Source organism: Drosophila novamexicana, unplaced genomic scaffold (genome assembly GCF_003285875.2).
Source record: "Drosophila novamexicana strain 15010-1031.04,08,12 unplaced genomic scaffold, DnovRS2.1 tig00000512-arrow-arrow-pilon, whole genome shotgun sequence".
Classification (NCBI taxonomy): domain Eukaryota; kingdom Metazoa; phylum Arthropoda; class Insecta; order Diptera; family Drosophilidae; genus Drosophila; species Drosophila novamexicana.
Genome location: NW_020824809.1, coordinates 460,224 through 473,199, shown reverse-complemented (window position 1 = coordinate 473,199; position 12,976 = coordinate 460,224). Strand labels below are relative to the sequence as shown.

At 44.7% G+C, this 12,976-nt stretch overlaps 3 protein-coding genes across 4 annotated transcripts; 1 reads left to right on the top strand and 2 right to left on the bottom strand.

Annotated features, from left to right (window-relative positions):
* Positions 1 to 94: 94 nt before the first annotated feature.
* LOC115762010 (atlastin) lies at positions 95 to 8,502 on the bottom strand. 2 transcript variants are annotated; one of them, XM_030704078.1, is made up of 5 exons: positions 8,437 to 8,502; positions 1,834 to 2,134; positions 565 to 1,778; positions 426 to 492; positions 95 to 356 (listed from the first exon to the last, which is right to left on the bottom strand). In XM_030704078.1, the coding sequence occupies exons 2-5, from the start codon at positions 2,041 to 2,043 to the stop codon at positions 207 to 209; spliced, it is 1,641 nt and encodes a 546-aa protein (XP_030559938.1). In that variant the 5' UTR covers positions 2,044 to 2,134; positions 8,437 to 8,502; the 3' UTR covers positions 95 to 206. The 2 variants fall into 2 exon arrangements, with proteins under 2 accessions (XP_030559938.1, XP_030559939.1); XM_030704079.1 differs by lacking the exon at positions 8,437 to 8,502 and adding an exon at positions 2,827 to 2,904.
* LOC115762009 (putative tyrosine-protein kinase Wsck) lies at positions 3,281 to 6,531 on the top strand. The gene is made up of 2 exons (XM_030704077.1): positions 3,281 to 4,910; positions 5,001 to 6,531. The coding sequence occupies exons 1-2, from the start codon at positions 3,774 to 3,776 to the stop codon at positions 6,276 to 6,278; spliced, it is 2,415 nt and encodes an 804-aa protein (XP_030559937.1). The 5' UTR covers positions 3,281 to 3,773; the 3' UTR covers positions 6,279 to 6,531.
* A 1,163-nt stretch (positions 8,503 to 9,665) lies between the features above and the next one.
* LOC115761909 (alkaline phosphatase) lies at positions 9,666 to 11,826 on the bottom strand. Its single transcript, XM_030703927.1, has 2 exons — positions 11,416 to 11,826; positions 9,666 to 11,337 (listed from the first exon to the last, which is right to left on the bottom strand). Exons 1-2 carry the CDS (start codon positions 11,576 to 11,578, stop codon positions 9,755 to 9,757), a joined length of 1,746 nt encoding a protein of 581 aa, XP_030559787.1. The 5' UTR covers positions 11,579 to 11,826; the 3' UTR covers positions 9,666 to 9,754.
* Positions 11,827 to 12,976: the final 1,150 nt, after the last annotated feature.

Genomic DNA, 12,976 nt, shown 5'->3' with positions numbered 1-12,976 from the left:
GAGTTGGAGACGGAGCAGCTGGTCGATGTCTGGGGCTGAGTTGGTACTCCGCTTAACTTGCCCCAAATGCTGTTTAACAAGTTATAACTGTTTCTCTTGTTTGTTTTGCACGTAACGTTGTTGTTGTTGTTATTGTTGTTTGTCGATTGCGGCTGGTGTATCCCGGGAGGCGGCTGCGTTTTGTATTGTGCGACTTGGGCGTATTCTCATGAGCGCTTTACCTTGCCATTGACCGCATTGGCTGGCGAACGGCTGCCGCTAGCACTGCCACCACCGCCAATGGCCGCCTCAGCCGCATGCGTGGCCACATGTTGAATGCCCTTCTCCATGCAACCTTGATAGATTGGACGCATGAACTGTAAAAAATTGAAACGGAATACTTAATATAAATATCATGTGAATGAATTCGTTCCCTTATTACTTACATTCTCCCACATGAGAGTTGCAAATTCGTCCAGCTTGCCACCAAAGTCGCTTAACTCACCGCTATATCTGAGGGTATGGCAAATGGATTGAGAATTAGTTTGGGACTCAGTTGTTGAGTTTTCAGTTGCCGATACCCACCTAATGTACGCCCAGAGTGCCAGCGTTAACAACGCTACACCCATGACCAGATTGCAGAAGTTAGCAAATGTATAGAGTCCTACCAGTCCAAAAATGCCGCTAACTATATACATGATGACTGCGCAGGCAAAGTACACGGCCGGCGTACGTGCCGCCTTGAATATGTTTTTGCTTTCATTGTGTGCTCGATAGTTGACGAAGACCTCCTCCAGATCAGAGTCCAATTGGAGGCGGAACTTCTCCGTGAACTCCTCGCCACCCATTTTTCGTTTTGTGGCAAATTGAAATAGCGCCTTGTCCTTGACACGCAAATGTTCCGTTTCCAGGTGTGCAGTGCTTAGGTAAGGCCGCGTGCCGCCACACACTTCCTCCATGAGCTGATTGTACAATTCCTTGGCGGCCGCGACAGCAGTCAAGTGATTCGCTTCGGCCGTGGCCACCAGCATGCTCTTCGGCTCAGGCAGTTCGTTGCCCTTATAGATGCTCATGTACGATTGGAAGTACTGAATAAGATCACGGGCTCTAACGCGTTGCCCACTTATCTCCTTGTAGACCAGATTGTCAGGTGCCAACAGCATAGGAACCAGCGTTCGTAGACTGTTCTTGAACTCGGGCGTAATATCCTTAAGACGGCCATCGAACTGTGGATTTGTGGCAACATTGAGACCAGGATGTGGCATCAGGAAACAGGCCACCTCAGTGAAGCACGATGAAATGTGTCGACGCAATGACTGCAGTTCCGGGTGTTGTTTGTCGGAGACTTCGAGCCGACGCTTAAGTATCTTGTCTCCCCCTAAAGCACCGTACTCCGCCTCGTATGGGAAGCTCCAGTCACGCACCAAAAACTGTAAACGCTGGAATGGCTTCTTGCCGGTGTCGGCCAGCGCCAGGCGGCCGTATTCGGTGAACAGCTGCAGGTGCTGCAAGTCGTCCTCCTGGATGTTCTGTGAGAGATTATATATCTGCACCGAGGACAGCATCGTGCTAAGCGCAAACACTGTCGCACAGTCGCGTACGGTGCTCTGGCTATCGAAGGCACCCTGTGTATCCAGCAAAATAATAGCAATCTTGTCGCCATTGGGATAATCGTGCAGGAATATATCGGACCACATTAGTATGCCGGTTGTATCGCGCTCCGATCCGCCGCGCCATGAGAAACCCGACAGGGGTTCGGACTCATCGCCCAACCAGTCTGTGACGTCGTGTCGCACATACTGAAAAACTTTGTTGATTAAAAAGCTTAAAGACATATATATCTACTCACTATACCTTTGAGTACATGTAGCGAAGAAAGAAGTCTAGCAGAAAGCTTTTGCCCTTGCGGAAAGCACCCGCTACGGACACCACGCAAACGTAGCGATCCTTGACCTCCTCCCGCATTAGCACCTCACTGAGCGCATCCTCGTTAAGCACAAATGTGTGCTCCTCGGATGCATTGATCACCTGCACTGCCGAGCCGCCAATTGCTGTCCTCTCCATGTGTAAGCTGAGTATATTGGTGTGTGCGTGTGTACGTGTGTGCGTCTGTGCTTTGTTTTCCAACTTTGGTTTTCAATGTTAATTTGAAGTACTGCAAAAAGAAACACAATGAAACAAGTGAAAGATTTAATAATAGTTGCTTTGTAAACGGCAAGTAGATGCTATATACAAATAGAAAGCTATATATAAATATATATATGTATATGCACATATTTATATATAGATGCTATCCTGTCAGTTCACAAGCGGCAACTGAATTGAACTAACGGTTAATTGCGCAAGTTCTATTCAATTGCGTGAGTCTGGCTGTGTTTTTTTTTTTTAATTTTGGCATGGGTGCTGGCATAACGTGTCAGGCGGCCTGCAATTATGAAAGGTGGCCAAAAATAAATTTGACTCTGCGCTAGTTTGCTTGGCAGTGCTAGCAGCATGCGGAAGATGAATTTTGTTGTTCGACCTGTTCAGTTCAGGTGCGTAGATTCGGCACGTAATTATATTGAGTTCTTTTTCACTGAGTCGTCACATACAATTAGAATAATATGCCGAATTCAATTTTCCAACTAAATGAAAAATGCTTTGCTGCCTGCCCCCTAGACGCTGTTGCTGCTGATGACGTTGACAACTTTTCTGTCGCTACACCCTTGAGCAGCGCTGTAGATTCTAATTGGAAACATAATCAAAACAACGAAATGTCTGCCAGCGACTGGTTTAGTCAACAATACAACAATAATCACAGCAACAGCATGCTTATGTTAAACACGCGATTGTCGGTAAAACCTTTACATGCAAATGTGAATATGTATGCTTCATCTGTTCGTTGCAATAAAATATTTAGCAAATTTAATTAAAAGCAAAAGCGGTCAAGTGACAGTCCCCACAGCTGTCAACCAAAACTAAACTGCACAGTACGCAAGACACCCGCTGTTGGCATATCCAATGAGAATCTAAATGAGCGAATGATCGAAATTCTCTCTCACTGACATCAGCTCTCTTTTGCTCTAGCCATCTCTTCTTTAGTGGCAATGCTGTCAGATTGTTCAGCTCAGCAGCTGCAGCTGTAATAATTATTTCGTTTAATTAACAGCAGCCAACAAAAGCAGAAAGAACTAAAACGTTCCGTTTTATATGTTTATGACTGCAAGTTTTGTGTATGCCAGAGTTAGGATTTTGAAAAATTTTATACACTGCTGGTAACACCGTTTGACAGTCTTACGTGCTGTCAAAGCTGTGCTCAGAACGTGGTGCAGGTGTCAGACAGAGCCAACTATATGCCTCGATCAACAATTTCAATTATGATCGGCGGACTAGTTGTCTCCTTTTGGCTCATCAGGTATTTATTCGAACTGGGATGTAAACATCTCAAGCGAAAAGTAACAGCAACACTAGCGACAGTGACGCCAGCGTCGACGCTGGCAGCATGATTAGTCAACTGGAATGGTTGCTGAGAGCAACAGCAACAATAACAACACAACAATGACCAAAGCAAATGAGGCAGGCAGCAGCAGCGATAGTCGCGTTCTGAGCAGCGCTTAAAATGAAAGAAAAAAACATTGGACGCGACACAGGGAAAACAATATACGAGAAATAAAGGCTTAATTCGCTTAAATTAAGCAGCGCAGTGTTTAATTAGCTTTAATCAAACCACAAAACTAGAGGGTCCGCGCCATAGCCCACCCGGGCACACAAGGCTCCATCACTCGCCATCACTAGCACGAGTACGCCAGCACAACATGCAGTGTGGACACCGCCCAATTGCCAGCGTTTATGGCCCAAAGCAGCACGTCGCAGCGGTTTACCTCGTGGCAATTTGTTTGTTGTTTAGTTTTATTTGCGTATCCGTGCAGGAATCGCAGAATATTCCGGAGGAGGAGCCCGTCTACTATTACGTTGGCTGCTATACTGCTCGAACAGATCTGCTCAAGGAATCGGTCTACGCAAAGACGCCTCAAACGTGCATTGAGATATGTGAGCACCAGGGCCACAGGTACGCTGTCCTGGCTGCCGAAAAGTGCTTCTGTGCCAATCGTCTGGAGCCTCATGAAAAGCAGGACGATCAGCTGTGCCACACGCGATGCCTGGCCAATAAGGCGCAGTATTGCGGAGGCGTAGGTGTACATTCCTACTATTCCACGACGTTGCTAAGGCAACCGGCGCCACATCATCTACGGATGGTCAACAGCACTGAGAACAGCATAAGCCTCGCGTGGGACGCCTATGAGCCCAACAAGCTATTGCTAGCTGGCGGTGCCGAGGCTCTCGCGCCACAAACTCAGCAAATTTCCAACATTCTGATCAAATGTCAGGTTGTTCAGACCTACTCAACGCTTCCCGCATTTCTGCAGCCCGAGTTTATAGTGCAGAGCACAGAGACCCGCTTTGAGCTAACTGATCTCCATCCCGCGACTCTTTACAATATTAGTGTTCGCGCCATTTGCGCACAACAACAAGAAGAAAGCGAATGCGGCCATGCTACACTAATGGCCAGCACAGAGGTGGGCTTACCAAGTCCAGCGCCCGCACAGCCCAAGATTCTCAGCCGGACTAAAAACAGCATGACCGTGGAGTTGGCGCCCGTACACAACGACAATGGTCCGGTTTCGAAGCTTCTTATTGTTGTCGAGTTTGTTGACGATTCACTGAGCCAGCCGTTTGATGAACAGCTGTTGGGTGGCTGGCAGGATGCGCAGCAAAATGGAGTTCCCTACTATATAGCCGCAGAGCTGAACTACGATCGACCAGAGGACAACCGCACTAGGCACTTTGTTGTAGGGGATGGCAAACGCTATGGACGCTATCGCAATGTGCCTCTGGAGCAGCTATCAGAGGAGCAGGACCAGCTTTCCCATGTTCACATTAGCTTGGGCGTGGTAAGTAATAAACAAACTAAAATAAAATGAAAACAGTCTTATCGTTAAGTCGGTGCCTGGTTACTACTAATCCTGGCTTCTCTCCCATAGGTAAGCACACTGCGAAACGTCACAAAGACACTGTACACGCGCAGCAGTCACGCACAACATGCCAGCTCTCTGGACGATTTCAGCTATGCAACATTTGAGAAGGGTCAGTCGTCAGTGGTGGCTTTGGCTGTAACCTGTGTGATCTTCGGCAGCTGCCTGTTGCTTAGCCTCATCACATACTTTTATTTGCGCTACAAGACCTGTCACGCGCGCGGATTGATTGGACGTGGACGCAACGCGCACGAGATGACGCAGCAGACGCCCATCATTGAGCGCGAGAACAACGGATATCTTGTGGAGGACGAGCAGCCGGCTTCGCTAGAGAGCTTCAAGCAGCAGCTACACTCGACGCTTGAGGGACTGGAGCGTCTGCCGCGCAATGGACTGCGCCTCAATGCAAACGATGTTATTGGCGAAGGGCGTTACGGAGAGATCATCACAGGACGGCTCAACGTGGCTGAAACCGTTAAGGAATGTGCGCTCCATGTTTTATCACTGAACGATCTGAGCGGTGGCAGGCAGGCGCAGCTGTTGCGTGAGTTGCGGCAGCTAAGACAAATGCGCCACCACGAGCTGCTCCTAGACTTTTATGGCATTTCGGCCAGCGCGGACTGGTTCTATCTGGTTTTTGAGCTGCAGCGTGTCAGTCTTAAGCGACGATTGATCGAGAGCCGTCAGGCAGCGCCAGCGCCGCGTCTAACTGTGCTAACTGAGCAACTGGTGTTACAGTGGATGTATGAGCTGTCAAGCGCAATGTCGTATCTGGGAAGCTGTCAGGTATTGCACCGGCAGCTGTCCAGCTACAGTGTGTACGTTAGCGCCGACTCCAAGCTCAAGGTATGCCTTCTCGGACCACTGCACTATGTGAACAGTAATAGTCAGGCGCTAGATCTGGGCCGCTGGCTGCCACCCGAGGTGTTGCGTCACCAGCACTTCACAACAAAATCTGTTGTGTGGTCCTTCGCCTGCGTTGCTTGGGAGTGCTGCGCCCTGGGCGGCACGCCTTATGCAAACGTTGCCAGCAGCCAGCAATTGCTAGAGGCGATACGCTCTGGCGTGCGCCCGGCGCAGCCCGCCTATGTCTATGGCGATCTTTACCAGCTGCTGCTTAACTGCTGGCAGCTTGAGCCCAGCGAGCGCATTGGCTTTGAAGATGTGGCCTTTGGCGTGCGTCAGCTGATGACCTCTGCTCGGCATGCGCTGTGCTTTGATCGCTCCGCTGTGGACACCATGGAGACCCTGCCACTGTATCTGCCGATTCTTGAGATAAGCAACTAATGTAGCCAGGGGACAGAGAGGAGGCAACAAGAACACGTGGAAAATGAAAGCAGTTGTGAATATCCAAAAGCAAGTTTGATTTTATATACCCTAACGTTTGAAACACATTTGAATGATTGATAAACGTTGCTATTGGTGGCTTATGGCTTTCAAAATCTGCGCCATTCAAAGCTTTCGTAAATGTATTAACAACTGCATGTGTTTTAATCAAAGATTTATAATGGATACACCGAGAAAATATGTTTGTTATTTGTAAAATTCTACCAAGCTCATGCACTTTGCTATTTTCTATACATAATCATTAATTTCAGCATAACTCAAGTTTATCGAATGTTCTCGAGAGAAAGTAAGAGCGTGTAATCTCTTTCACCCTGCGAGTCTGAAATCCCTTTTCAAACCCAAAAACATACCTTCAATAGACCGAAACTAACGGCTGTGATCGAATGGATACTCGACCGACACAAATGAAAAACACAAGTACAGAGAGAAATGGGAAGAGAGTAATATATAAATATATATAGAGAGGGAGAGAGACAGAGAGAGAGCAAGTGAGCAAAGGTATGAGCACAATTAATGCATATGAAATAAAAAATATAAATAGGTAGCCCATGTAGAAATTCACGATTAATCAGTTTAAAGGTCGCACGACTAGGGGGTCGGACGCTTGCATACAAAATGCAAACGTTGAAATAGGTAATTGGGCAAATAGCAAAAAATAATCGCAGAGGAACAATAAGAATAACAAAACAAATATCAATGCTTTAGAGGATACTCAGTTCAAATACTTATGTGACAGCAGCAGATTCTTTATGATTATACTCTTGTTGAGGGTTTTATAGATATGTCATGAAATGTGTAACGTATATATATATTTATATATATTGATACATGTTAATTATGTTTATGTATGAGAAAAATAGTTTGTTTTAAAGATATCTTAGCCAAATTTTACCATGCCCCTTAAGTATGGCCTATCATACAGTTCTGTTGGAACCAGCAATTGTGAGTACCATAGAAGTGTATTTAATTTTCGGCTTTCCCAAGACCTACTCTATATTAAAATGTTTAGGTGAAACAGATATCATGCCAAAATATTACATATTCAATATTGGGCTATTCAGATTCTGATTAATATCGATAGTATATAATATTACATACGGCTGTTACAAGAAACTTGTATAGCTTACGATAACCAATTTGCAGGGTATACAAAATAATAAATTAGTCATCGATGCAAGTGAGAGGCTCCTCTAAGAGCTAATTTTCTTTGGAACTTGTGGGCACATCGGAAACCGCTGACAATATCTGCGTACAAATGTGTGTACACACGTATGTACATATGTGCGTGCAATGTATAAAACATCCAATTGGAAACACAGTGCTAATCTGGCTAGCACAGGAGTCTTGGTTTGTGAACAGCTGATAAGCCAGCCAATTGCGTATAAAACAAAAATGACCAAAAGACAAAGCACATGTTTGATATGGCTGAAATTTATTAGAAGTGTAATGAAACGCAACGATCCAAAGTTGCAAAAACAGCAATAACATCAAATGTACATATATAAATATGCATGCATGTATGTATGTATATATGTACATACATATAAACAAAAGCTTCACCATTTTAGCGCTTAAACGACTTTTGCACTCGTCGACTCGGAGTCAAGGTGAATAAAGTTACCAAACAGAGCAAGAGGCTACGGCTATAGTGAGAGCAAAAACAATCAAAATCATTGGCACACATATTCAGATACGAGTGTTCATATATGTATATAAGCGATGCAAATTATTAATAAATCAAGCTGCGAGCCCTGAAATGACGCTATCCACCACTGGCACACGAAATTCGAATGTAAACGTGGATAAGTAAAGGGATATATTATTGCTACCACAAACCAACAAAACTGGACACTTTAACTGCCATTGCACCAGACATTATGTTTTGTGATTTCAATATAAAATGATGCAAAGACATACAATCACGGCGACGACGCAATAAAATTTGTTTTTGTTTTTATTACAAACAGAGTTCTACGTCTGAGGGGCAAGGTTAAACTAGTTATTTGGCGCAGCGTAGGTTTACTTGCCCAAACAGCCGAATAACGCGAACAGCTTGTATATTATTGTTACTCACAGGTTCCATCAAAATATTACTCACTTTAATAAACAATTCGCCACCAGCGCGCCTGCTGTTGCTTGCTCTTTTTTAACATTTACTATGCTCACCTTTTTTGTTAGTGGTGTACCTTACATCGATACATCGAGCGTTGCGATGTTTTTTTTTCTTCAGAATCGATGTTTGGGGATCGATAGTAATTTCAATTGTATTGTAATCAGCTGATTTTTTTTAGAACTTATCGATTTTTTATTTAAATTTAATGTGAGAAATCATATTAACAATTTGTGAAGCACTTTGTATTGCAATCATTTACACCGCTATAAAAACGCACCTAAATTATTATTAATTTTTACAAACAGTTTCTGTTTTAATAGTTTAACTTTAATTATATTTATTAATTGTGAAAAAGCCTGTTTTCAGTCTTTCTGTCATCTAAATATTTCACTCAAACAAAGAATCTATCCGCAAAAGCAATTTTAACTTGATGACTAAAAATGTAAATCAATCGAGTAGCGAAATATATTCAATAGACCCTTGCGTCAAGATTACCGTATTCTTTTCCTATAAAAAGCTCCTTTAGTGACGCAATTCCAATCCAGTAGATAGTTGTTTTGATCGATTGCAATGCAAATTGGTTGTTGTTCCGGTTGCTGCACCTGTTCAGGCTCTTTAGGGAAATAAGTAGCCGAATACTATTCAAGATTCTTTATGTATATTCATTTTCCTTTATACTCGAAAGACGATTGCAAAATTGACATATGTAAGTTTGTATTTTAGTTGATATCAGACATAGCATACCAGGAAAAGGAAAACCTTCCTTTTAAAATAAAGAAATCGAATCATCATAAAAATACAGATTAACATGGTCGATTGCTTCTAATTCGGGCTTCATAATACGATATTGAATTTTTAAAGCTTCATCTTTTTCTGCCTTTCGTTTTCATATAGGCTTAAACGCCCAACCTCGTATCTTTTACGACGACGCCTTTCCAATTATTTGTTATATTCTTGCGGAGGTATTATAATTTGGTCGTAATGTAGGCAGTACATATGTGTATCGGATCGGATCGAACCAATATATTACATGGTTTTATTGGGATATCCTAACTAAACTGTCACCTAAAATTCATATATCTGGAAGGTAAATTATGGCCTATCCTATGCTGCATGATCATGTTCTTTAATGAGTCAGTCTGTAATCTAACGCAAAGATAGAAAAATAATACTCTGTTTTTGCATATCTATTTATATATTTTAAAGTCTAGCAATGGCATTAAATACACTATTTAATAAGTTACGTAAGTACAATAATTACTGTTGACTTTGCATTAATCTAAGACCCCAAAGTCAGTCAACGTCAATGCGGTCGCCGGGTAATACCTGCATCTGAGCACATGCTACGTGAATCACTCAGGCAGGATGCATAGGCCATGGCGTGTGGTATGAAGTGCTGTTCGTAGACGCCGGAAAAGAGCAGAGCGTATGGTCCACTGGCGAAGACGGCCACGTCGTCACCGCCGTGTGTCTCAGACTCTAGCGGCACCGCTGTCGGGAACATGAAGTCTTTGTTTTTCATGTTGATGGAACGTAGATTCTTACGCTTGATGGCGCCGCCTTCCTTCAAATAGTTGGTATTATAGCCAGGTCCATTGGCATAGCTTAACGTGGCATATGGCAAATCATCGGCTGCCAGTTGGCCGTCATTGATGCCAAATATGTCGTTCTTGCGACTTGAGTAGCCTGCAAGCGACATGGTATGTGAGTGATCCGAGGTGACCACAATTAGCGTATCTTCCATGCTGCTGTGCGTGCGTGCCCAACGCACTGACTTGTCGAACTCTGCCGTCTCATCAATGGCGCGCAGGGCCAACGTATCGTGGTGTCCATGGTCGATGCGACCTCCCTCGACGAACAGAAAGTAGCCACGTCCGGCACTCTGGCGCTGTAGGATTTTCAGCGCTGCCTGCACCATCTCCTCCAGAGTCGGCTGCTCTTGGACATCCGCATCTAGATGGTAGGGCATATGATATGGAGCGAATAAGCCAAGCACGCGCGTCGTCTGATTGGATAGCTCTAGTAACTGCCTACGTGTGTGTACATAGTGGGCGCTGTTGGTGTGCTGTCGCTGCCATTCTTCGATGAGATTGCGTCCGTCTTTGCGGCGTCCCAAAACTCCGCTCGGGTCCCTGACATGTTCAGGTAAAAAGTTCTGGCGCCCCCCGCCTAAAATGACATTCAGATTTTGGCCCACTTGACTGTTGACCAGCTGTGATGCAATGTCCTCACAGATAGTTGGATCAGCCTCGTCGGCCTTGATATCTGCGTCGTTCTCCCAGTTGCGATGAGCTATGTGGGCGTAGACACCTGCCGGTGAGGCGTGTGTCACTGATGTCGTTGTGATCAGACCCGTGGCCATGCCCTGGCGCTGGGCCCATTCCGCAATAGACGCTACATGATGTTCCGGTTGGGATTGGGCATGGCAGTCCTTCATGTGCACAGCAGCCGTGACGCCCACAGTTCCATAGTTGGCCTTGACGCCACCAAGGTAGGCGGTTGCCGTGCACGCTGAATCAGCCACCTGCATGTTGGCACAGTACGTCTTGCTCAGCCCAACATAGGGGAACTGCTCGAAGGCAAACTGTTTCTCCTCGCCGCCCAAATAGACGCGACCCGCCGTTATTGTCGGTATGGACATTCCGTCGCCCAAAAACAATATTAAATTCTTGGCAAGCTGCGTGTTCAGCCTCATTTTGCTTTCCAGCTGCTGCTCCAGGGTCTGGTTGGCGATTCCGCGCCAGTAATCCGCATACTGCTCCACCCTTTGTGATGAGAATGTCATCTCCGGCATGTAGGCGCGCTTGGAGCGTTCTACCCATCGACTAATTGGTTCGGCTGTATATACAGGATGCATGCGTCGCTCAGCTTCGCGTGTGGGCAGTACTGTGGGAGTTGTGGGTGGGTACAGTTTTGTCAGTTTTTTGGTGGCTCAGGCACACTGCCTAAAGTCCAATCACTTACCATGTCCGCCGGCCAGCGCAATGAGTCCGCCAAGTGCGAATAGTTGCAAGATCATCTCAAGCAGCTGTCTATGGTTCGCCTGTACCTTGCTGAGCACGTTTCGATCGGGAATGATACCGACTCGCACGAGACCGGCGTTATTTATAGTCGTGCTCGATTTCATAACAGGTCATCGCCGCCGCCATAGCGGCTGATAAACCAAAATCTATTTAGTACATAAAATCTGAAGCGGCAATCGATGCCGCTGCCTACCCCGTCTTCGTCAGCCCGAAGGTTCCGGCAAGTGTGTTTGTGTGTGTGTGTGTGTGTGTTTGTGTGTATTTGTTGTGTTTTGTATTTTGAAAACAGTTTTGTTGGGTTTTCAAAGTGCGTTATCATTATCCGCGGCGCGTCAACCACGACGTGTCGCCTGCCTGCCCGTCCCCGATGCGATCCAGTGTTTGCTTTGCCTGCGGAATAGAAAACGCGACCGTCGTTCACGTGATCGTTTTTTCCTCATCTTTTTTTTTTTCAATTTAGAACTGTGTGTACACAGTTATGTTATGAATTCTCTGTAAGTCATAAACTCTTAATGCACAGCCATAAAAACAGCACCAAATTAGCGACCTGACCTCACACGTTTCCAATAAATTCTTTTGGCCTATGTACAGCTATGCTATTTTTCGACTAACAAGTTGAAACTGAAAGGAGCTGTTGGTCAACGTATCGCAAAAGTATTTAAGTGCAGGATGGCTGCCAGTGTATAACGTTTTCATTGATGCCTAGGTAGATGTGGTGTTTTCTCAATCACCTTGTCGGCATATGCCGAGGCTAATGGATTTCCCATCCGATCCAATTATCGAGTAAAAATTCTTTATTAAAAGAAATGTTTAAGTCTCTATGGTAGGTGGACTGGATCACGTATTCCTCGTTTCCTGCTATCCACAAGGATCGTATTTACAATTTTGTGCAACTATTTTTTGTAGACATACCTAGTCATTTTTTGAGACAACTTTCTCTTGTGCTGCAGCTGCCTACGCTACTGATCCGTGTGATCCTAAAATATCATATTTGTAAACATTTTAAATACTATACAATGTTAAATATTAAATTAATTATTAAATTCTCTCTAAATTCAGACTGATTGCGGTTTTGTATTTGAGCGCGAATGGCGAGTTCGTCGAAATCATGATATTGCGCGGAATTAAAGCAAGTACCCTTTTTGGTACTTCCCATTGATAATCGTGGGCTCGTAAAATATACCTCTTCTGAAGTAGAGGTAATAGCCTCGTTTCATTTGCATATCTGAAAAAAGGATTATATCAATAAAGGCTTGTCCGTCGTAATTTTTGTGCTTCAAATTTTAGATATGACTAACTAATTCCTCTTTAGCTTTGTAGAAGCTACACATGAGTTTGAATGAAACTTTTACATAAACTGTATATTGGAGCATCTGCTTTCCGTTTGAAAGAACCGCGCAGTTCTTTTCTGTTGGCAATGCCCTTGGGCCATTGATTAAAAGAATTTGTTACTGCGCAGGCGCTAGCAAAAAGCTCAATTGTTTGACAATCGTTGTAGCTCT